The sequence below is a fragment of the Centroberyx gerrardi genome, chromosome 4, assembly GCF_048128805.1.
Source record: "Centroberyx gerrardi isolate f3 chromosome 4, fCenGer3.hap1.cur.20231027, whole genome shotgun sequence".
In the NCBI taxonomy this organism is placed as follows: domain Eukaryota; kingdom Metazoa; phylum Chordata; class Actinopteri; order Beryciformes; family Berycidae; genus Centroberyx; species Centroberyx gerrardi.
In genome coordinates, this window is record NC_136000.1 from 26,319,557 (window position 1) to 26,342,446 (window position 22,890).

Below are 22,890 nucleotides of genomic sequence, written 5' to 3' on the forward strand. Positions count from 1 at the left end.
CGCAAACATGCAGTTGATGTTTTCATGGTGATCGTCAGTAAGGGCATTGAGTCGAGCGACCATTTGCATGGATGCTGAAAGAAATGCAATGGCAACATCTTAATAATCAAATAACCATAAAGCCACCTGATGTAGCTTCATTCAAGGTCAACATGCTTCATCATTCATCTTATGCCTTTCATTATAGTTTTGTTTCAACAACAAATCTAACTGTTAATTTACAATGTAAATCAAACTTAGGAAGTACTAGACACAAATGTAAATCCTTCAACACAAACAACTATCTATATTGACTGTCTGTCTCTTGTTTGTCTGTTCAGCAAAATCCTCTGTACTAATCTTTTTATGCTAAATAATAATTAAAAATACATGTGGCTTACCAGGATGGAAATCTCTCTCCATGTTTGCCTTTCTGAACAGCGGATATTGTTGTTGATGTTTCTCCAAATAAATGCAATGTGAGTTTTCTTTCTCAATGTGCAGGTGAACACCGATCAGAGAGGACAACTGTGAGCCAGAGTGTGTGTTCAGGTCAAGCTGTCTTTATGACACTGACATTCTAAATTCTATCAACTCTGCTGCACTCTTTTTACATAATGGTCATAATGGTTTATAACCTAAACATGATTAAAAAACACATAATTGAATATTTGGAATTCGTATTTAGATACCCTATAGTGTATTAACTTGTGTATTGACGCATGGAAAGGTATTGTAAGCACAGAATATTACTGTGTAGGTACCTGATGAAAATCTCCCTGATACATAATGTACTTACAACAGTGTAACAACTCAGTGTAACTTCAAAGTGTACAAACATAATATACTAAACTAAATACTTACAAAAGAGTTCACCACCTTACACAAGTAGTGCTGAGTTATGTGACATTTTCCACTCTTTTTATTACTGAATTAATGTTATGTTGTGCCTCACTGAGCACTAAGGCGATATCTTATAATATATGATGTGATATTTGACTATTTGCCAACACAAAATTAAGTAAATTGGACCCAGTGCTTCTATTCAATTTTATTCTGGTATGTTCAAGTTGTGATAAAATTTTGGGCAGTAGCCAACTGGTTGCCGAAAATCTATTAATGGTTACATCACCAGATATCAGTTTTGAAACCAAGGTGATTCTTGAGTTTCAGTGGTGAAAGTTTACATTAGTTACCATCATCTGCCAGTTTCACAATGGTGAAACACCCACCCAAGAACTTGCATTTCTGAACCAAAGCTGCTGTCTATCCCAGCTGTCAGCATCGCCATACTCATCAATAACTGTAAAGCCTGGGTCACTTATGCCGGAGGGGGAGTGGTTTTGGATGTGACCATAACAGGGCAAAGTCCCATTTAGAAACAGATGTAATGCACCCAAGAGACACTGGAATCTTTATATCTGATGTGACTCAAAATGTTTCACATAGAAATATTGATTTTCACTTCTGTTCCAGTCAACACCTATTGGTTTTTTTCACCCAGCACCTGAAGATCGTATCTTACGCGATCACCCTCTCTGTCTCAGGGGTTCACACAAGACAATGGCCATTACCCGTGCCCTGGATTGTGATTGGTTGAAGAATGAAATAGCCAAGTCTGGCTATGAAGACTAGATTCATCAAAACCCTTCTTAGGTGTGGTCACTAAAAGTATCTGGTCGCTTTTATCACTAGACATCTCATTGCAAAATTCTTCATCAGAAAAACAACTGCCATATCCATTGAAGTGTCAGCAGAGGCCAAAGGCAATGATTTGTAAGGAGTAGTACTCTACAACAACTTGGTGCACAGGTGTCTAATCTCAGAGCGCACTTAAAGGGGAATTTCACCAAATCAGGGATGCAGCAAACTACCTCATTTACACCATGGAGCGTGGTTCTAGCTCACAAAGCTGGGAAATTGTAAGAGACAGATAGAGAGAGGAGGAAAAAGAGAGAGGCATTGTGTATGTGTGCATGCATAACGCAATATGCAGCATACAATTGTGTCTTGTGTGCATGTGTGTCTATGTGTGTGTGTGTGTGTATTACAGTAACAGTGTCTGAATGCTCTTGAGCTTTATCAGCAGGACAGTCATATTTCAGCTCTGTTGGACATAAATGCCCTGGCCAATAATGAAATAGCTCTGTGTGTGTGTGTGTGTGTGTGTGTGTGAGAGTGTGTGTGTCTGTCGATAATAAAACAGCACTCTCTCACTCGCTCAGTTACACACAAAGGTGTGACATCACCAGGGACACACAAGAGAGTTTTTCCCCATCAAGAGACCAAAATAGACTATGACGATTCCCTCTCTCCTATCTCCCTCCCTCTCTCAAATGCCCATCTCTTCCTCTCTGTATGACCATCTCTCTCTCTCCATCTCTCTCAAATTTACCTTTTTCGGTTTCTCTTTCTCACCCTCTCTCAATCTCTCACTCATTCTTGCTTTCTCTCTTTTTTCGCCATCTCAAAACACCCATCTCTTCCATTCACCTCTTCCATTTCTCTCTGTTCTCTCTCTTTCCCTCTGTCCTCCTCTTTTCTCAGTAAAATATCCACATTTCAAACTGTCCACTCCTCTCACTCTCCCCCTTTTTTCTCTCTCAATTCTCTCCCTCCCCCTCCCTCTTCCCCTTTCTGTATGTAAATGATCATGATCCAACTGTAACCCTGGGAGATGGAAATAGAAATCTGAATGTTTTCCATCCGTTTTAGAAAGCGAAGCATGTGGAAACGTGTATCTCATTATCTGATCATTGCAGAGGCAGAAAACGGCATGCTACTACCATACTCACTGTAAACATGAGCTGGCATCCTCCCAGTATATAGTCCAGGAAAGTGTAGTCCCTTGTAATCTGGAGAGACAAGAGTCACAGCACTGTAAAAAAGCCATCCAGGACAAAACAAGCAAACAGCTAAGTATAATAATCCGTAATATTTAAGTATAGCCACTAAAAGAAATGCAGAGTGGTGATTTTGTGAGACAAGAAAAGAGTCACAGCATGTCAATTTTTTGACCAACAGCAAAACACAATAAAACTGCATTTTTTTTTTTTTTATATTTAAGGTACCAAGTGAAAATGAGCTATTTTCCCAACATTAACCCTAAAATTTGGTTCAAAACATTCACAATTGGCGCAGTGAAAAAGCAGCCTATGTTTTCTGAATTGAGGTACCACCCATGAAGCACCAATTATTATGTTGTTTGAGCACAATTTCCTCTCCCATTACAATGCATCTTAGCATGGATTTTACTGTCATTAGTCTAATCCCCGCTGGCAGCCAGGAAATATAATTATTAGCAATTTGGTATATTGTGTGCATGTATGCATGTGTGTGAATGCGTGTGTGTGTGTGTGCATACAAAAGCTTGTTCCCGAGTGTGTGGATGGGGAAAAAAAGGAGGAAAAAAAAAGGAAAAGAATCAATTATGAAAGCTTGTCATCATATGCACAGGGCTTTAATGTCGTTCCAATAGGCATCTAAAGACTCAATGTTCCGGCTTAATGTGTCCGCTGTGGGGCTCAAAGCAGCCACACTAATTAGTTATTCAGAGGGAGTTATGAGCACACAGTTAGAACTGTTTCAGCTGATCAAAAACACAACGGTTTAATGAAATGTTTCACTGGGTCTAGTGTGAGACGGGTCATGTGAGGTGACAAGATGTGAGAAGACAGTGACTTTTATTTGTCTGAGAAGAAAGTGACCTATTTGAATTAGAATTTTAACTAGAAGGTATAACTGGACACAACTTTTTCATGTCAACATTTTGCTCATTTGCTGCATTCCCTTACAGTTTTACATCACTTGAGATCGTTTTCCAGTGCTATTTTTCCTGTGTCTTCTATCAAAATGTAAAAGTTTCTAGCCTGATATTAGCGTTCTGATGCAACTTTGCAAAACACAATTGTCCGCTTCTCATTCACAATGATGGATTGCCTTTACCGACTGAATTAGAAGTCGTTTAGAATTGAATGGAAGTGAATGAGGCCGAGAGGTATGGCAATTAAGATTGTGGGAAATGCTGCTGAAAATGGTGAGGCCCAAGTTTTGTCAGACTATCTTTCTGGATTATACCCTCCGTCCATCCTCACCTTGCATGACTTGAGAACGATAATCCCGGAGTTCTTGTAATTCTTCTTCTTCTTCTGTTTCTTGGGGTTGATGCACTCGAACTCCACCTGAAGAGAGAGACGAGGAGAAGAGAAAGATGAGGGAGAAGACAAGGAGAGAGGAGAGGGGAGAAGTGACGGACAAAGTGGCAGAAAGATAGACAGGTGGAGAGAAGAGAGAGAGGGGAATAGTATCAGAAAAGGGAAATAGAGAAAAAATAGAGTTAGAAAAGAGAAGAGTGGAAAGTGGGAGAGAAGTAGAGATGACAGCATAGTTGGAAAGAGGAGTGATGTGATGGGAAGAGATGATCATGACATGAACCTGTCTGCATTCCACTAGCGGTGCACAGTAACCTCAACTTGACAATCAAGTCTGGGTATATACTATCACTTCACTACATCTGACTATATCTATACAGTCTATCATTCTGAAACCGTTGTGAACACCATTACAGCTGTTTAAGTGTGTTGTGAGATCAATCAAGCATCATATATATATAAAAAAACAGATTCAAATAATATTTTGTAAATATAATATATATTGGCTGTATTAAAGTTTTTGGGAATCTCAAGAGACACATTTTAGGTTAACAAGGTGTGTTAACGTTGAATCAGCAGCAAAAAAATAATTATAGGAATCCAAATTTCCCTCTATTTATATACATATATGATCAAAGATGTTAAATGAAAACACTGTTAACATTTGAATTTGTTTGAGTGGTACAATTTTTAGTTATTGCATTTTCAAAAAACGCATCACAACTGGACTTGGCTCTGATTGGCTCCCCTCACTATTACTACTATACTATAACAAGGAATCAGATTATGTTAACCTGTAGATTTTCTAGGATCCATTTATTTTATTAGCCATTGTTTGTACTGATATTATTGCATTTTTTCTAAAGCAAATAAACACAACAAACACTACAAAACTGTTTATTAGAGGCGCTTTATAAATGAATTTGACGTGATAAATGTTGCGATGAAAAGAAAGGAAAATGGAGCTGGGGAGTGTCTGCAGTGAGTCACACATACATGAACACACACACACACACACACACACACACACACACACACACACAGAGTTGGCTTAAAGATCGGATAGCAATGTGTTTGATCAGAAGAGACATTTGAGACACACACACACTACACAAAGACACACATGCCTTAAGTCGGTTGGTGATTCATATGACAGGTAGCTCTAAATGCCTCGTCGTGTTACTAGGGCTCAGCTAAAGGCTGCTTTACATCTCAAAAGCACCTCTCTTTTTCTCATCCTTCTTTTCTCTCTCTCTTTCCATCCCCCATCTCGCCATCCTGCCTCTGTCTTTTTTTTTTTCTTGTTATTCTGTGTTTCCTCCACATCATTACTACACATGAACAGACTCAGTGGGAAAACGAGGCATGCTGCTGCTTTAGCACACGCGCACACAAATGTACACACACACACACACACACACACACACACGCATTTGCACACACACATACACGTCGTACATGCATGCACACACACACACACACACACACAAACTTCATTCTGTGGTGATGCAGCTACTAATGAATGCACTGCGTTCTGATCCCTGCATCTTTACATCTTCAGCAGACCAGAGATGCAAACCTGAGAATAATACATCTCCATAACATTTGTTCATTAGCAGCTCAACCGGCGCACTCAGCGGCCATAATGAGCGGAAAATGCAGCAATGCAAATATATCGTATTGATTATGTGTGATTATTCCAGTCTCCCTGTTGATATATGCAACTAAATGCATTTAAACTGCAAATTAGCCAGTACAGAGCAGAGCTGTGGCCAATTCACTTTGAGAACAGTCGACTCAAAATGCAAAGTAAAACTGCTCTCCGCTGGAATATGACGGAGCATTCGTTCTCTGTTATTTTGTTCAAGATCAGATGTATGCTTTTTCGATTTTTTTTTTTACAAAATCATATTTTATATAAGCTTTGGTCTGCTGTTTCAATATGTTTCAATATATTTCAAAACATTTGCCTCTATCCATTCTGTCGGGTTAAGGTGCACACCATGAACTTGATGATGTCATTGGCTCGAATCCAGGGCTTGACCTTTGACCTTTGCCATGCTCCTTCTTTATCTGTCTCGAAATTCCAATTTTTCATATCCTCTCCATGCGATTTGATGAAGCAGTAATACCGTAAAAAACAAAATAATTAATAGCGATAAATCAGGTTGCAGTTTATGTTCAGTGCATGCAGGATTCACTGCGGTGGACTGGAACAAATGCAATGTGTATCTCCACAGCCAGTCAGGTCTGAACTCTATCAAACACTAACTGACTGAAATAACAGACAGACAGACCAGAAAATGGACACAGACTGACTGACAGACAGAAGTTGCTGAACTGAAACACACTCATTTACTCTCATGGTTGTTTTACCTCCAGTGAGTTCTGGGCTTCGCTCATCTTGGTGACGGTGGTCTGAAACTCTCCTATGAAGTCATGGCCTCCATCGTTATCATAGTCATAACACAGGGCCTGCCATCATGCAGAACATTACATATAGTCATCATCTCATATAACACTATCATATGCCTAAAGAGTGCATGTGTTGTATAACCATACTTACTGTTCTTGAGCCTACGCATTTTTTTCCATCTAATGGTCAGCTTGTATAGTTTCCTTTTTGCATTAGAAGTAGTTATGTTTCTAGTATTTTGCTATTAGAACTCCTTTACCCTTCTACATACTCTTCACAGTTGTAAAAACAAAATGGAAATTAATTGTTGATTACATTTTATATGGACTGCAATGTGTTTAACACTTTAGAATGCATTTTCAACATTTTGGTTCGTTCCAGAGTTCATGAAACATTTTTTACATAAATGCATATTTGCAAGACAACAATATGAAGTCACGGCTTCAATAGCTATGGTCAGAACACAGGACCTGATGATAGAACATGCTAAAAATACTCAGAAAACCGATATTGTGAGTTTGAGTCTTGCTCATGACCTGTGACGCATAACATGCCGCCTCCTGTCCTTCCTTCCATTGTCAATCTACACTCAAATACCCAATAAACCAGAAAACTCCATACATTCACATAACAGTTTTGTAACAGTTGAACAGCAAGCCCTAAGCACTAACCTTGATGTTTCTGTCCACGTCTCCGTTGCAGAGAGAGATGAGAGGCACGGTGAATGGTTTCCACACTGGGTCCAAAGTGTTCTTTATGACCTACAGCAACACACACAGATATAGAATCATTAAATTATACAAGGTTACACAGTATGTATATGCAGCAGCAGACATCGTAGAAGTCTCTCATCCTGGATCTACCTTACATTAGTTCTACAGTTAGACAAGACTCACCTCTGTCCTGTGCACCAGCATCCATTTGCCGTCTTCTCCCTGCTTGTGGAACTCCAGATACGGGTCTGACTTGCCAAAGAAGTCCTGTAGGTGAAGACAACAATGGTGAGACAGTTTGGTTATGTTTGTTCAAGGATCATCTTCATCTGCTTCATTCATAAAAAATAAACTGTTGTTTAAGCTGATGATGCCTGAGCTACTTTTTGATGCAACAGAGATGGGCAATATCCCCTTTAGCTAGGATGGGAGATAAAATCAATATAGGCTATAAAAAACATGTATAATGAAGCCATGGAACAAGCATAATGAAAATGCTTGTGTTGGAAAGCCTTTATTTTTCTATTTAATAATGATTGTATCTAAATAGCATTTTAAAAAGAAGAAAGACGGTGCATAGCAAGCACACATCAGCATGGGTTCAAATCCCAACTCAAGCTGTGCCGTCGCTCTGAAAACTGTCATAAAAAACAAATAAAAAAAAACTGAACTCACTGTTGTCTACACTGTTGTTTTATAGTTTTACATTTCAAACTATCCATACACTTGATAGCACACTGGTGGTCAAAGGTGAAGAGTGCGAGTACATTACTGGAAATGTTATCCATTTACGTGTTATATGTGTGGGCTTGCTTGTGCGTCTTAAAGTAGCATGTGCTGTTCTAATGCACTGTGCATGCGTGCCTCTGTGTGTGTGTGCGTGTGTGTGTGTGTGTGTGCGTTCTCATCCTGAGTGTGTGTGTATGGGTCTAACCACCCACCTACCTTTTTATCCAGTTTGCGCCCACTCAGGGTCAGAGTGATGATTCTGTTGTCAGACAGCTCCTGAGCTGTTATCTAAAACAGTTAGAGCAACAACATTAACTGCAACAAAAATATTGGCAACATCATCATCATCATTACCGCTGTCAAGAACAACAGCTACAGCAACATCAGCAGGAACAACACTAACAATGTCATCATCAACAACAACAACAGCAGTAACCTCAATAACATCATCATCATCACTATCATCACCACCACCAACAACAGCAACCATGTCATTATAGTCAATAACAGCAACCACATGCACAACATGGTCATCGACATCAGCAACCATTATGATACTGTACTGTGTGTGTGTGTGTGTTGTGTAAATGGGAGAAGGGAGAGAGAGAGAGAGAGAGAGAGAGAGAGAGTACTATCCATTCTATCCATTTGAAAAAAAAAGCACTGATTCTCACCATAATGGTTCCCTTGCCAGCTGGCTTTCCATTGGCTAAGATCAGCGGCCTGTGAAGTTTCTTATTGGACACAATCTAGTGGACGAGGGAAGACACAAACAGGAAAACACAAGCAGGAAACATTAAGGAAGGCTTCAGACAAAATATAACAGTATCAGCTTATGGTGTTGTACCAGAGACTCTGAGTAGAAAATAACTGCCATAAAAGCAAAGAAGATCTCTTTTCTAGTCTACTCTACTCTTGTCAAGTTGAAGGCATACTGAGTAGGATTTTGCTGGTTGTGGCTTGTAAACACAACTTTCAAAGTTGGCCCCTCCTCCCTGCAGTTGCCAGAATGGTAAAAAACTGTAAAAAAGTACAGCGAGGCAAAACGCCAAGCAAACAATGTACACTCCAAAATGAGAGTGAATCTGTGGTTGGCTTTGAACTGTTGGCGAGTATTGAAGGAGAGGAGTTGGCCTGTTTTCTGTTGGACAGGTAGGTGCTGCTTAGCTTACAGCTTTACTACTACAGAAGAAGCTACGCTAACGGTAGCTAGCTGCCAGCTCGCGATACACACTAGCTCTGCCCAGACCCGCAGCCAGTGTGGCTTTTAGATATAAAAGGATTCAGCAGGGGTTTTGGTTGCAACACCCTGCTGCCAAATGTTGACGCCCAGAAATGTCCCGAACATTCAGAAATAACAATATCCAGGCAGAAGGCAGGCTCTCTGCAGACACACACACTGTCACACTACCAATGGGCCATAAGTAATGATTGAGTCAGATCATTTTTGGATGAGTTTATGCTATTTCAAGGGGGGAAATCCTCTTCAGTATGCCTTTAATATAGTCTTCATTATCTAATTGTCTATTATCTAATAGTCCAGTCCAGTCTGGTTTAGTGGTTTATTCTTGTCAAGTCTTTAAAAGACTTGAAAAGGACCAATCATTTCCATACCACTCCCAGTGTGCAGATGAACTCTCCGAGGAAGTCGTGCTCGTAGAGCTGCGTAGCGCACTTGTCTTCATCGAACATGGCAAAGCGGAGCTTCTGGATCTCCTCAAAGTGGTAGTCCACCTGAAACTTCACTCCAAACACTGGGTTCAGGTTGTTCACGGCTGTCTCTGTGCGGCCAATCTGGAAGACAAGAGACAATTTTTTTGTTCATTATTATTTGATTATTTATTTTCTGTATCTGTATCTCCAGTCTGGGAGATGGAGATAAGAGGAAATTCTACTAAAATGGGGTTGGATCACATGTACAGAGGTGTGGTGATCAATGAGGTCCCATTTTCTATTGCAGGTTTTCTCTTTTCATGTAGCAGAAGACTCAAGGAATGATTTTTATACCTGCTGTTTAGCATGAACTGTCACTATACACCCGTTTAGTTCAACTGTCTAGGATTGAAGAAAGAATAGGCTGCAGTGGTCAGCGTAGTACTAATGCAAGATAGATGCATGGGAAAATGCATCATTGTACAATATAAAAGACATACAACATACTTTTGATTTTGACATTTGATTGACTATATATTTCAGAACACTTGAACTATGCTGCACAAGCTGTATGGAGTAATTTTATGGCATTTTTTGCTCTTTTTGGAACTCTGAAGAACCGGTCCCCAGTGACTTCAGTTGTTTTGGAGGAGGCTGCTACGGAGTTGTGCTCGCAAGTTGTGTCCTGTGTGTTATGTGGACAAACAAACTTCATCAGAGTTTCAACTGGTAAGTAGATAATGACATCATTTTCATTTTTGAATGAACTATTCCTTCAACAACTTCCATTCTTAACCCTAAACTTCCCCTAAGTCAAATTTTTCTCACCCTAATTAACTTTTCCCTGCATTGTCCAGCATTGCATAATCATTAAAAATGTTCCCTTGTCTGTGTTTTCTGCTCTTGCAGGGACACGGCCCCCCAAAATATAGCACCGGCAGCACACAGACAGTTCAGAGTGTGTGGGTGTGTGTGTGAGAGCGTTGTGAGAGTCCTGTTATTTGCTCTGTGCGCTCTAAACCAGGTGGTTGGGTGACTAATACGCTCTCTGGCCGTGCTACTCTCCAGCCTGACTCACCCAGAACACATTGCGGAGTATGTTTATCCACCATTAGACGGGGTCAGCGTTACTTGTCTAGCCTGTCACCGCTGCTCTTGAATTAGAATAGACAGAATAGGTGTTTTTGAATGGCACATTGGACTGATACACCTGAGATGGCTACCATGAAATGATGAACAGTGTGGTCAGACAGCTACTATTTTAATTCTGTTCTATTCTATTCTATTCTTCTGGGACTCAATTATATCTGTCCCTCTCTCTCCATTCACATGCATTTGACAATGCACTTCACAAACTGACTCAATTATGTATTTTGAAATTCTGCATTGTTTGTTTTTTTGATATTTTATTACAGTGTGTGGTGATGTTTGTGGCTGTTTCAATGCTTAGAGATAAAAGTTAGTGAATTGTGAAGAGTGAACTGGGCTGATTTGAATTCCGTTCTGGCTCATACACAGAAGAAAGTGCACAGTGAGTTTAAATTTAAATAATTTTTTCTCATGACCCCAAACTGATTTTGGAAGCATTATGCGCCCTGTTTTTAGTCTGCTAATCTCCTAGCGCTAAGGCTTTTATTCATCCTAACTTACAGTGTGTTGAAGGGACCTCGGAGGGCTTTGGCAACATAATATAGCAGCTTTCCATTTCCTCAGAATAAATTTGGGACGCATTTTAATCTTCTTTTGACCTCCGGTTCATGACCCAGTCTTTGAAGACAGCAGTTTGCCCACAAACTGGGTGCAGTGCAGAGTGAGATTAGCCAATTAGGAGTTTGGTATCGCTGTTTACAACATAGCTGTTCTTCTCCTTCCCTTGTCCTCCTCGCTTTACATGCATCATCCTCTTTTTTCTTTTGTACAGCTTGGATGTTGAAATAAAAACAATTTGGGTGGTAGCGGTGGAGAAAAAACATAAAACCCGGTTCCAGTGCATTCATCCCAAAGTACCCGAGCTTCACCAGTGTTGCTTAACAACATTCATGTCATGTGTAGATCTTGAGTGCAGTGTAAGTTAGCTGTATATAACACCTATTTATATGCCATGTTATGGATGTTTTTTTTATCCAAAGCATCTCATAGTTCTCTGATTGCAGACATTTTTAGCATTTTAGCCCCAGTGGGAACTGAACCAGCCTGGCAGTGTACACTGGCAATGCTCTACCCTTTGAGATGTGTGGAACCATGAGGATTACAACAACACAACAATAGCTCAGTGTTGCATGCAGTGCAAAAATACAAAAATTCAAAAATTACAATTCAAAAAATACAAAAGTCTACACTCCTGTTTTGTCGCAGAACATAAGGAGAGTCACTACCATTAGATAACCAATGTCCTGCGCCTGTTATTTGACCCTCACAGCTCTATAGTACACTATAGGGCAGTGTGGGATTTGTTTAAATACAGATAAAGCCTTGGTTTCATCTACCATGACAATTCAGTTTTTTCTGCAAAAGGGGGATGCCATCTCTGGAAATCCATCCTCAAATTCCTCCCTGGTTAGGGGTGCTACTGTAGCTACGTACTACATATTGGCCCTGCTACACTGCCTAAAAACCTGATTTTTGTATCGTCCGGCATTTAAGGTGAGAGCATTATGAAGGTAAAGTTACTTAGTGTGGAGTTTTCTTGTGTTTATTTGTGTCTATTGTAGTAAGTTCTGATGATTAAAGAACAGAGAAGAGAGAGAGGAGAGGAGAGGACGCAGAGCTGCTTGAGAAGGAAAAGGGATTTAACTTCAACCTAGTTACAGCACTCGCTGCTTATCCATCTGTCTGACTCGCGGGAAGAGAGCCGAGGAGAGCGGCTGCACTCTGTGTCTTAAAAACATATGTTACTGGGGGCATCATGGAGGCTCAGCAGGCTAAAGTGCACATCTCCTATCTGTAATACTGTGGGTTTGAATCTGGCATCACCTCACTTTATCTTGTTTTTATCTGTCCCACTCTACTATCTAATAAACGAGACAAAAAGAAAATAGCAGCGGTTGTGGAACAGATTTTTCTTTTGAACCTATTTTAACACATAAACATGTGTAACAAACCTTCACACTGTGCTCACATGTCAACAAACTCAATATCATTTTAAATATGAACTAACCTTTAATAAAGTCTGATGAAACCCTCTCACTGTTCATGCATCCTGCACCTTGTGTGAGCACACGGCAAATCTTCCGTTGTTAACAAGTGTTCATTTTTCAGTATTTGGTGTTGACAAGTGTTGATTGGAGAGTTGTTTGTTCACAGAGCGGATGTGGCTCTGAGGCGGCTGTTCAAAACTATCTAAGAGTATCAAATTATCTCTGATGGGAGTGGACTTGTATAAACACTGGCATAGTTGTGCGTTTTATAATGCCAAGAGTTAAATTAACACGGATGGTTTTGCTGTGCGTATGAGGAGAAGCCATCCAATCCATAGTAACAGTTTGTGTGGCTTGGAACTAAGAGTGCAGTTGGGAATTCAAAAAGTGCGTAGGATCAGCATGAGTAAAATGAGAATGAGTAGAGTTTCTCTGATCTAGCTAGTAGATACAGTTGTAGCTGACACATAGAAACGTGAGAGAGAAGACAGAGACACTGGCCAATCTGCTCACTGCTAAAGGTTTAATCCACATGACAAGTCTTAGTGGTTTCAAAAGTGCAGCCGTCATAGAAGTTCTCCTGCTACAAGCTGCACTACCTCCTCTACAAGCTGCCTTTCACCGCTAAAAGGAATCATTTGGAAAAACACAAACAAAATCGGGGGGTTGAAAAAGTACCAAAATATCCTTCTCAAGTAGAAGTATTGTTACTTTGCTGAAGTTTAATTTAGGTAGAGGTAAAAATACTGGTGTAAAAATCTACTCAAGTAAAAGTAAAAAGTAGCTCATTTAAAATGTACTTTGTACAAAAGAGAACATTGTAAGATGTGATCTTTTCTAAAAGTCAGAGAGGAGAGTTCAAATTAGATTCTTTTAATTGAAATAAATAAATAAAAATTACAAAATAAAGTAAAGCATATAAAATTCATACTCTGTAATGGATGTGATTTAAAATGTAGCAAAGTATAATACATCAGTTAAAACATACTTAAGTAAAATGAAAATTACTGATTTAAAAAAATACAAAAATAAAATATTCAAAAAAGTAAGTAAATAAATACATAAATGGAAGGTAGTGGAAGATTTCTACAGTGTTTCAACTGCATGAGCCTAATAATCCCTGGTTGACCGAATCAGATGCAACCTAAAACAGACGGGGCATAATACATGTACTGGCATCAATGTTGGCTAAAGACCTTGTCATCCCTCTATCTTTCCTCTCACGCTCCACTGAATCCTGTCTAATAAAGCAGAAATGTCATAAAAAGCTTCAGCACCGCAAAAGCATCACGGGTCAGACAAATGTGATCCTTTGTGTCTGTGTAACCGCAGTTCAAGTCTATGTGAGGCCGCATCTACATAGCTAAAGGTTTCATTTTAAACCCTTTGTCGCACTGATGGTATCATCTTTGTAGAAATAGGAAGAAATCAGACTGTGTGTGCCACATACTCTGTGTCTGGAAAATGTGTAAATCAATAGTTGAACCTTGTAGTGAGATTTGGGTTTTGGAAAAAAAAAAACGAGGAAAACAATCCAAATAGGCAGACGGACAGCCTGCTAACGAGAAGCCACAACCCTCTGAGTTGCTAAGATCCGTATTTCTGTATCAGGTTATTTAAACTCTCTCCAACACCAGTGTGAGCTGCTATCACACCTTTCCATCCCGGTCTCCCTCATTCACTGCTTTCATTCAGCCTGCTCTTCTTCATTCTCCTTCCCTCTCTCTCTTGCACTTCTTTCTTGCTCGTTCTCCATCCCGCCTCTCTCTGTCTTTCCCCCTCTCTCTCTCTCCATCCTCTTTCCCCCTACCTTTTTCTCATCTCTCTCTCCCTCCTCGCCTTCCCTCTCACATCTCCTCTCCCTCTCTCGCACCTTCTTGCTCTCTCTCACACTCCAACCTTCCCTCTCTCACCCTCTCTCTCTCTCTCTCTCTCTCTCTCTCTCTCTCCCTCTTTCCCCAGATGGACCCGGCCGCTTCTCACTCCTCTTTCTCACACGAGAGAGCAAGACAAAGCTAAGAGAGATAGAGAGGAATAAAGTAAGACAGAGAGAGAGAGAGAGAGAGAGAGACTCACACCAAAAATGCGACAGACAATTAGGGAATGACAGAGAAAGAGAAAACAAGATAAAGAGAGGGGAACAGAGAAAGCGAGCAAGCAGGAGTGTGAGAGAAACGGCGAGATGCGGATGATATTTGAGAAAAGGTGCGAGCCTCGTTTCGCCTCCTCCATCTTTCCCTCGCTCCGGGAGCACTGGGCTTTTGTTTCCGTCCCCGTTGCCATAGTAACGGCTGGTAATTTCACATCGGAGCCGCATGCCCTGCTGACCGTCAGCTAGCTACAACCTGAGGCTCTCGCCTACACACACACACACACACACACAAATACAGAACATACATATACACACACACATACACACAAAAGCCAGCTTGCCCTGTTGACCAGCTGTTAGCTACAAAGCCTTGAGGCACCAGCCCACACACACAGCACGGCTCACCAAAACTTCATCAGCATCTCCATCTCGCTCATGTTCATCTCTTTCTGCTCCACCATGACGTCAACACAGCACCCGCTAATTCATTGTTTGTGGAACCAGGTATTTTTTTCATTAGGTTACCCAAACAGAAAACAGAACAGAACCACTGTACTCTACTCTACAGGTCCCATACAGCATGTCAGCCCACTGAGTCTTGCAGAGCTACTTAAAGGTGTGACGTGTAGCATTTTAACATCAATAAATCATCACCACATTCATTTTGAGACATTGGTATAATTACCGTAACCAAACGAGACCATCGCTGAGAAGACTGGATTTTGCGGAAAATCTGGTGGATTGCTTTACAGCACAAAGGGAGATTGCTTTAGGGCAGAAAAACAAACTTTTTAGCTCTGCGAGCAATACACAACTTTAATCCATCTCCACTATTCTAGCTGCATATTTTCAACCCCACTGCCTTCTTGACTTTCAACACATGCAGAGGGAGTGAAGCAGGGGAGGTGCAGAGGGGACAAGCAGCAGCATCCTCTTTGTGACAGGAAGCTTATGGTAAATGTGGTCTTCATTTTGAGAAACACAAAATGCTATACATAGCACCAGGTGCTGCAGAATTATGACAAATGATGTTTCGATTATTTGGCTAAATATTGTGATCACACCTATTTATCATGATTATTAGTCTCGGTTTCAGGAAACAAAATTATTTTATTGCACTTTTGTGCAATTTTTTTCAGTGCAGTATTTCTCATTTCTTCACTTTTGTCTTACTCTTATTGTGGTCCTTATTTACAAAATTCATAAAAAAACAACAAATATAGCTGCAAATAGACATGCATAGCATAGTGTACCACTGTAGTGTACCACTGTATCATACTACGAAATAAAAATAAAATAAATAAAATAAGAATAAAGTAAAAAGACACAACAAAAACAACAAGGCAAACTTCGCGCAGAATCTGTACCTGTTTGTCCTCCTCTGGATTAAAACCAAGTGTCTCCAAATGACGGATGATGATCAACTTTTAGGAACTAAAACAACATTTTCACGTTGGGCCGATCCGTTCTTTTACACTTCGCTCAATGCTACATATTTCCAAAGATGATCTATGTAATGTTTCTCTGCCTGCTTCTCCATCTGAACTGTTTTGGTCACACGGTGCACCCATGACTGGACAGACGTAATGGAAGTGCTTGATGTACAACACCAAGAAAAATATAGCAAATACTTCAATATCACAGAATTACATGATCAGTAATTGTGGAAACCTAAAATCATGATATAAAATGAGCTATGATTATTTGTGCAGCCCTAATAGCACCTTTAATCAGGTCTACAATACCCAGACTGCCTTGAGGGATTGGCATCGGACCGACACGCACAAATGTTGCGACATCCAAGTGAGCTCAGCAAGGCGAGGCACATGCCAGATGGTCTCGGCATCATGGGTTTGGATCTGGTCATATTATGTCATGTTATGTCTGCAAACTACGGTACAACAGGAAAACAAACCGACAAAACATCCTCAGGCCTTGAAAGCGTTTATTCACGTCTTCCCTCCTCCCTTCAATCTCCTTCTCCTTTTATCCCCTTCTCTCCACCGCATGGAAAAGTATAAGAAGTGGGTTTGACGTTTATTATCTCTTCAGCCCTTTCTCCTCAATCTGCCTTTTTTTTAAATCCTCCTTTCATTTATCTCCATCTTCACCTCCACCCATTTTTTATCTGCCTTACAGAGACAAAACACAGAGTGGTCAGACATGCCTCTCCTTCCATTCTGTCCCTCCCTGCCTTATCTATTCCTCCCCTCCCTACATCCCTGCATCCCTCTATCCAGCCGGTTCAACATCCACCTGTTCCTCCCTCCCTCCCTCCATGCCAACCTCCACTCCAGTTTCTACTTTATGGAGCTTTCCCTCCACCCCTCCCGAGTCCCTTCCATCCTTGCCTCCAACTGGGGTAGAAAGTGTGGTCAGACTCTCTCTAATATCTCCAAAAAACATCCTTACCTCCACCCAGTTTCCATCCACCTCATGGAAGAGCACGCAGAATGGGTCTGACTTGGAGGCTACGTCTCTGTCCAGCAGGCTGGTTCCAGTGACAGACAGCTCCACCCGGGTGATGCAGTGCTGCGGCCCGACACTTGGGGTCTGGCCGTCAGTGGCTGAGCCTAGAGTGTAGGCCATGGTCCGGGGTCAGAACGAAATGCCCTGGGGGGAAAAATAAATAAATAAATTATAGTGATCGTCCGCAAGATTCTCGTTTTTTTTGTGATTTTGGCGTGATTTTACCTTCTTATAGTTATTCTAAAAAATGCTGTTGCTGCTTCTGTAAACGTAAAACGCATCACTTTCTGTGCAGCAGAGGACTTTTCCCGGGAAAGAGGGCCTCCTCATAGGTGTTTAGAACAGCAAATGTAAAAGCTTTATGAGCTGGGTGTAGGATGAATCATTATTGTATGGTTTCAGTAGGCGATAGAGAGTAGCAAAACAGACATGTACGTGAAAAAGTTGCAGATTATTTCTATAAGAGAAATAAGTAAAATATAGTCCCATACACACCCACACACCAACCCACATTGGCTGTCTCTTGCCATTGGTGCTCTCTGAAAACTTAAAAAATATAAAGTACAGTTGAACATTTGGAAAGGTCAACTAAACTCTACACTGCATACAAATGCTGGAGGCCTGGCTGAACCTAGAGTACAGGCCAAGGCCTGGGGTTGGACAAAACTCACTAGAGAGAAAGACAGAGTATAGTGAACTAATAAAACAAGAACATGGCAAAAATATGTTTTTTACTGTGATCGTGGATGTATCCATCAGCAGCACCAATGTACCAAATCCACATCTACCAACACACAGCATCTGAAGTATCTACTAGGGTTTCAAAATTTTGCCAGAAATATATACAGTAAGTATTCAGTGTTTCAGAATTCAGAATTATATTCTTGACAGGGTGGAAAAGCCTCTGAAACAGCATTTAGACCATGTGACAATGAAATAAATATGAATGCAATTATTTTAGGTGGGTTAGCAGCTCTTTAAGGTATTGTGACCCACCACGCCTATTCAGTGGAGATATTACTGCCTTCCAATGAAGAATTCATTTACAAAAAAACATCATTGAACAATTAAGAGAATAAAGAAAATGTGTACAGAAAATAAAATCTCATTGCCAATTTTACTGACTTTTTATGCAGCTGTGATCAGGGAGGAACTTCCATCATTCCATTCGATATTTAATAAAAGGCCAAGATCTGCCTAAATACTAACCCTAGTATACCCCCTTGTGCTATTTACTGTAAAGTGAAAACTAGCTTGTATGTTAGGAAAAAGTTGGTCATTAGTGTTATGAAGTGGGTTCCTCCCATCGCAGACGCTTCACTGACTTTGCTCAACAGCAAATTCCCGCCTCATGCACTGATTTAACACTGATTAGATGCTCACCTACACTGACATTACACTTAGCCCACAACATCTCAAACAATAATTTTCACCCTCACCCTCACCCTCAATTTCAGCAACAACAAGCTAAATGGTCAACAGGTCAAACTATAACAGCAAACAACAGACTTGACAGTGAGGAACATCCTCCAGGTTATGAACACTGTTGATGACTGGGAGGCAGTGGGGTTATGTTATGGTGCAATATTGTCATGGGTGTCATTGGGTCTGACATGCATGTCAGCAACAAGTGACAATATTGCACCGTGGCCCACTGCCTCGAGGTCAGTGTTGCTTTTTTATTGGGAAAAGTGACCAGAGCCTGTCATTTTAAGATGAAAGTTTTACCTAAAAGACAATGAAATTCACTCTATAGCTTACGGTTAGCTTGTCCCTTTTCTAGTTGAGGGTCTTATGCAACACTCTAGTGCTTTTCAGGAACAAGTGTGTGCTATACACTGATAGCTTACACATTAATAAATTGCTGGAAAAAATAATTGCAGAGAGAGAATTAGACACTAGAAACAAATCGGCAAAGCAGAGTGAACACAATAACATTTGCCTCCTGAAATCATTGCTTCTGTAGTGTTATAACACACTATAGACACAGGTGGACAGATGTAGATATTCCAGGACAGGGTTATCATGAGATAATGTCATTGCAAAATTGCATCTTTGGGGAATATTGACACATATTTTCTGGGTTTTTTTTTTCCAATGTAGGATGTATAAGCAGGAGAAAGCTGCAAAGATGAGTAACTCACACAGTGGCTGAAAGTACCCACTGTGTGAGCATTACACACACACACACACACACACACAACTTGGGGCCTCGCCCTTGCAGGACGGGCCTGGTGTAGGTCATGGCTGCCCTCTGGAAACCCTGGATAAAAAAGAATATCCAGTATAATTAAACACTACACATACAGATTATCTCTCTCTCTCTCTCTCTCTCTCTCTCTCTCTCTCGCTCTCTCTCTCTCTCTCACACACACACACACACACACAGCCATGGTCTAGGGCTGGGGAACATCCTGGATGGAGAAACCGAGGGCATGGAGTGGAAAAGAAATAAAGAGAAACACACACTGAAACTAATGTAATGGAAACCAGGCATCTGAACATACCATGAACTACCATTTAAAATCAGATCTTGATACCTTGTCTCAGTAATAAAAAACACATTTGCTCGAGCCTATAGTAGAGACAAATAAACAGCACAGCACCATGTGTCCATAGAGGTGGTTTTGTTTCTCGCAGCAGCGTGCTGGAAGGACACTGTCTGTTGCTAAGATACTAATGTGTCATAACCAGCGAGCCCCTCCCACTCCGCTCATGTGATGTTATAGTGGTGATGGTGATGGTCTGAAAATACCACAACAATCATTCTCATTCATTTGCTCAGCCATTCATAGGTGCTGACAGTGATAAGAGCGCAATGAATGACCGTCTTTCACTTTTATTCATTTGCGCATTGTTTATCGAACCGCTCATTCAATCGTTCATTCATTTATTCAGCTGCTCATTCAATAACTCCTGTTAGTTACAAGTTTTTAACAATGCTGACCCATTCAGGAATAAGATACTGGTTTTTATGGAGTCCTGAGTAAACAGTGAGGTAAACTCAGCCTTCACCAGACACCTGTCACTCCCTCCAGTGTCTCTGAATTGGCTTGGATGAGAAAGGCTTTAATTTCTAACAAGCCATGATAAGGAAATTATTTTAAAAAAGGAAGGAAAATAACTGACTAGAATTCAAAATGATTGAATATCTGACTGTCTGAATGAATGACCGAATGAATGAGGAGGAGTTTGCCTTTTTGCTTAGGTAAGCACATAAAGCATTAAAGACACAAAGTGTCAATCAGAGACTCCAGTAACATCAACACACACTACAAACAGAATTCATACAGTAAATGTTATCAATCCGCCGAGGAGAACTTCAAAGCAGCAGATACTGTAAAATGTGTCTATACATAGGATGACTATCCACTGCTTAAGTGCACTGTGCCATATTTATGCTGGCAAAGTGCGATATATCTTTCCCTGGGGTGTTTTAATTTAGTGCACAGTTTAGTTTGGTTCAGATAGAAGGAAGCTGGTAAAGGGACCTACATACATGTGGTGGTGCTACCCCAGTTTCAAGAGTGCAGGCAGGGAAAGTACACAACCGCTCAGTCTGACAATGGAAAACCAAAGAGTGGTGATACCATACTATGCTGTTTGTATCATATCCATGCAGCTATGGAAACAGTCTACTAACCCCTATACAGAATGATCAATTAAAGATTTTCCTGCTCCACCAATATCATACTGTACGCATCACAGATCATAGACCTGGACTGAACTGGAGCAATCCATAATACAGAACCAAACCCACAGAGGCTCTGATGAAGTGGTCCACACCCAGACACACAGCACATCCACACTCACCACAGGAGTCAGACTCAGCAGCGATGGTCACATTCACCTGAATCACCTCTCTGCAGGATGACACCGTGGAAAGCCTAATGATGGTAAAGTGTGACAAACAAGCAAAACAGCATGGCCATGATGTAGGGAATGCACACACACACACACACACACACACACACACACACACACACACACACACACAAAGCAAACACAGCAAGAAGTGGAAAATGTCTCACACATGTTAATAGCAGAGTGAGCTTTGCATACATAGTCATTTAGTTAAGTCTAATGACCCGTCCAGTCTGCCAATGTGACCAATAGAAATTAAATAGTTATATGTAAACAGTAATCATTAAAAAAAATGTCAACGTAGAAATTCAACATAGAATGGATAAATAAAATAGTGGAATAACAGAACTTAACTCCAGTGTCTCATTCTCTCTCTCTCTCTAACACACACACACACACACACACACACACACACACACACACACACACACTGCATGTTCCCCTTTCATATTGAGCCTGGGAGCAAGGTGTTTGAGCAGCGAAATGTGGTCTTCTACCATAAACGCGCGACCACACACACACACACACACACACACACACACACACACACACACACACACACACACACACACATACACTAGATTCTCCCCTGTCACCAACCAGTGCCACATCCTGTGTTAATATGCCAAACCTCAGTATCTCCAACCACTCTGAATGGGAAACATTCAGATAGGTTTTTATTTAATGTTATTTGAACTTAACAGAGCAACTGGCTGTCAAAACATTATCTACTATACAAGCACACTGCACGCCACTGTTAGACCCCACAAACGAATTTTAAATAGAGAAGAAATTGTGAAAATGGATTTTTTATACTCACCACAGTAAATGACGTCCAACTTCTCACCCGCTTCTCAGTTGACAATTTCTCTAATTTTGGCGCACAGTGCGGAACAATCCCCTTCCAAAGCACTTTTCTTACAAAAGAGCGCAAATTGAAGTTGCTGTGGCCATTTTTTATCCCGAGTATCCTGGAAAGCGCAACAGCGACTGAGTGTAAATCATCCTAGTATCTTACACAGTCCTCTCTCTACCAAAAGCCAGTGATGGATGGAGCTGCGTCAAGTCCGCAGAGATTAACCAGCGCAAGACGGAAGGTATGGCGATTTCCCCTTCAAAATAAAAGCGTCAGTATTACTCGAACCTGTCGCAACACGTGATCGTAAATACGGGTTTTATTTTGAAAGGTCTGACCAGAAATTGTGTGTGGCTTGGCACGCTGGTCTTGGATGGAGAGACGCGAGAGGCTGCAGAGCTCAAAGGGAAACACACACACGCACGCACGCACGCACACGCACACGCACACACACACACACACACACACACACACACACACACTAACCCTATCCCTATCCTAAAATGTATTATAGAATTAATATCGTTTTTTCTCTCTTTCTATGGTTTGGTATGGTACGGTAAAGCGCACATACAGTCATTTTAATCTATTTGGGGAAAACATTTGACATTTGATTATTATTTAGGATGTGAATCTGGTAACCAGTCATTAGACATTTATCAAAAGCCATACCTGTCTCATTCAAATAAATACCAGCAAGTGTAGCTTAAGTGATAGACATGTGCCTTTCAGTGATGAATTGGTAAAATATGGCATTATGGTTCTCATTTATTTATGTTTATTGTTCACCTGGCACTCTCTTGTGGTTAATATTAGTAGCACAAGTGTATA

General features: G+C 40.7%; 1 protein-coding gene across 1 annotated transcript in view; it reads right to left on the reverse strand.

Moving 5' to 3' along the window:
* cpne2 (copine II) overlaps nucleotides 1-22,166 on the reverse strand; it is a 57,512-nt gene extending 35,346 nt beyond the window's left edge. The window contains exons 1-10 of the mRNA XM_071897863.2: nucleotides 22,024-22,166; nucleotides 17,283-17,483; nucleotides 9,603-9,782; nucleotides 8,663-8,737; nucleotides 8,205-8,276; nucleotides 7,443-7,526; nucleotides 7,218-7,307; nucleotides 6,507-6,605; nucleotides 4,074-4,160; nucleotides 2,775-2,834 (exon numbers count right to left, since the gene is read on the reverse strand). Of these exons, the coding sequence (XP_071753964.1) occupies nucleotides 2,775-2,834; nucleotides 4,074-4,160; nucleotides 6,507-6,605; nucleotides 7,218-7,307; nucleotides 7,443-7,526; nucleotides 8,205-8,276; nucleotides 8,663-8,737; nucleotides 9,603-9,782; nucleotides 17,283-17,459 (924 nt within the window). The 5' untranslated portion in view covers nucleotides 17,460-17,483; nucleotides 22,024-22,166. The remainder of the gene's footprint in view (nucleotides 1-2,774; nucleotides 2,835-4,073; nucleotides 4,161-6,506; nucleotides 6,606-7,217; nucleotides 7,308-7,442; nucleotides 7,527-8,204; nucleotides 8,277-8,662; nucleotides 8,738-9,602; nucleotides 9,783-17,282; nucleotides 17,484-22,023) is intronic.
* Nucleotides 22,167-22,890: the final 724 nt, after the last annotated feature.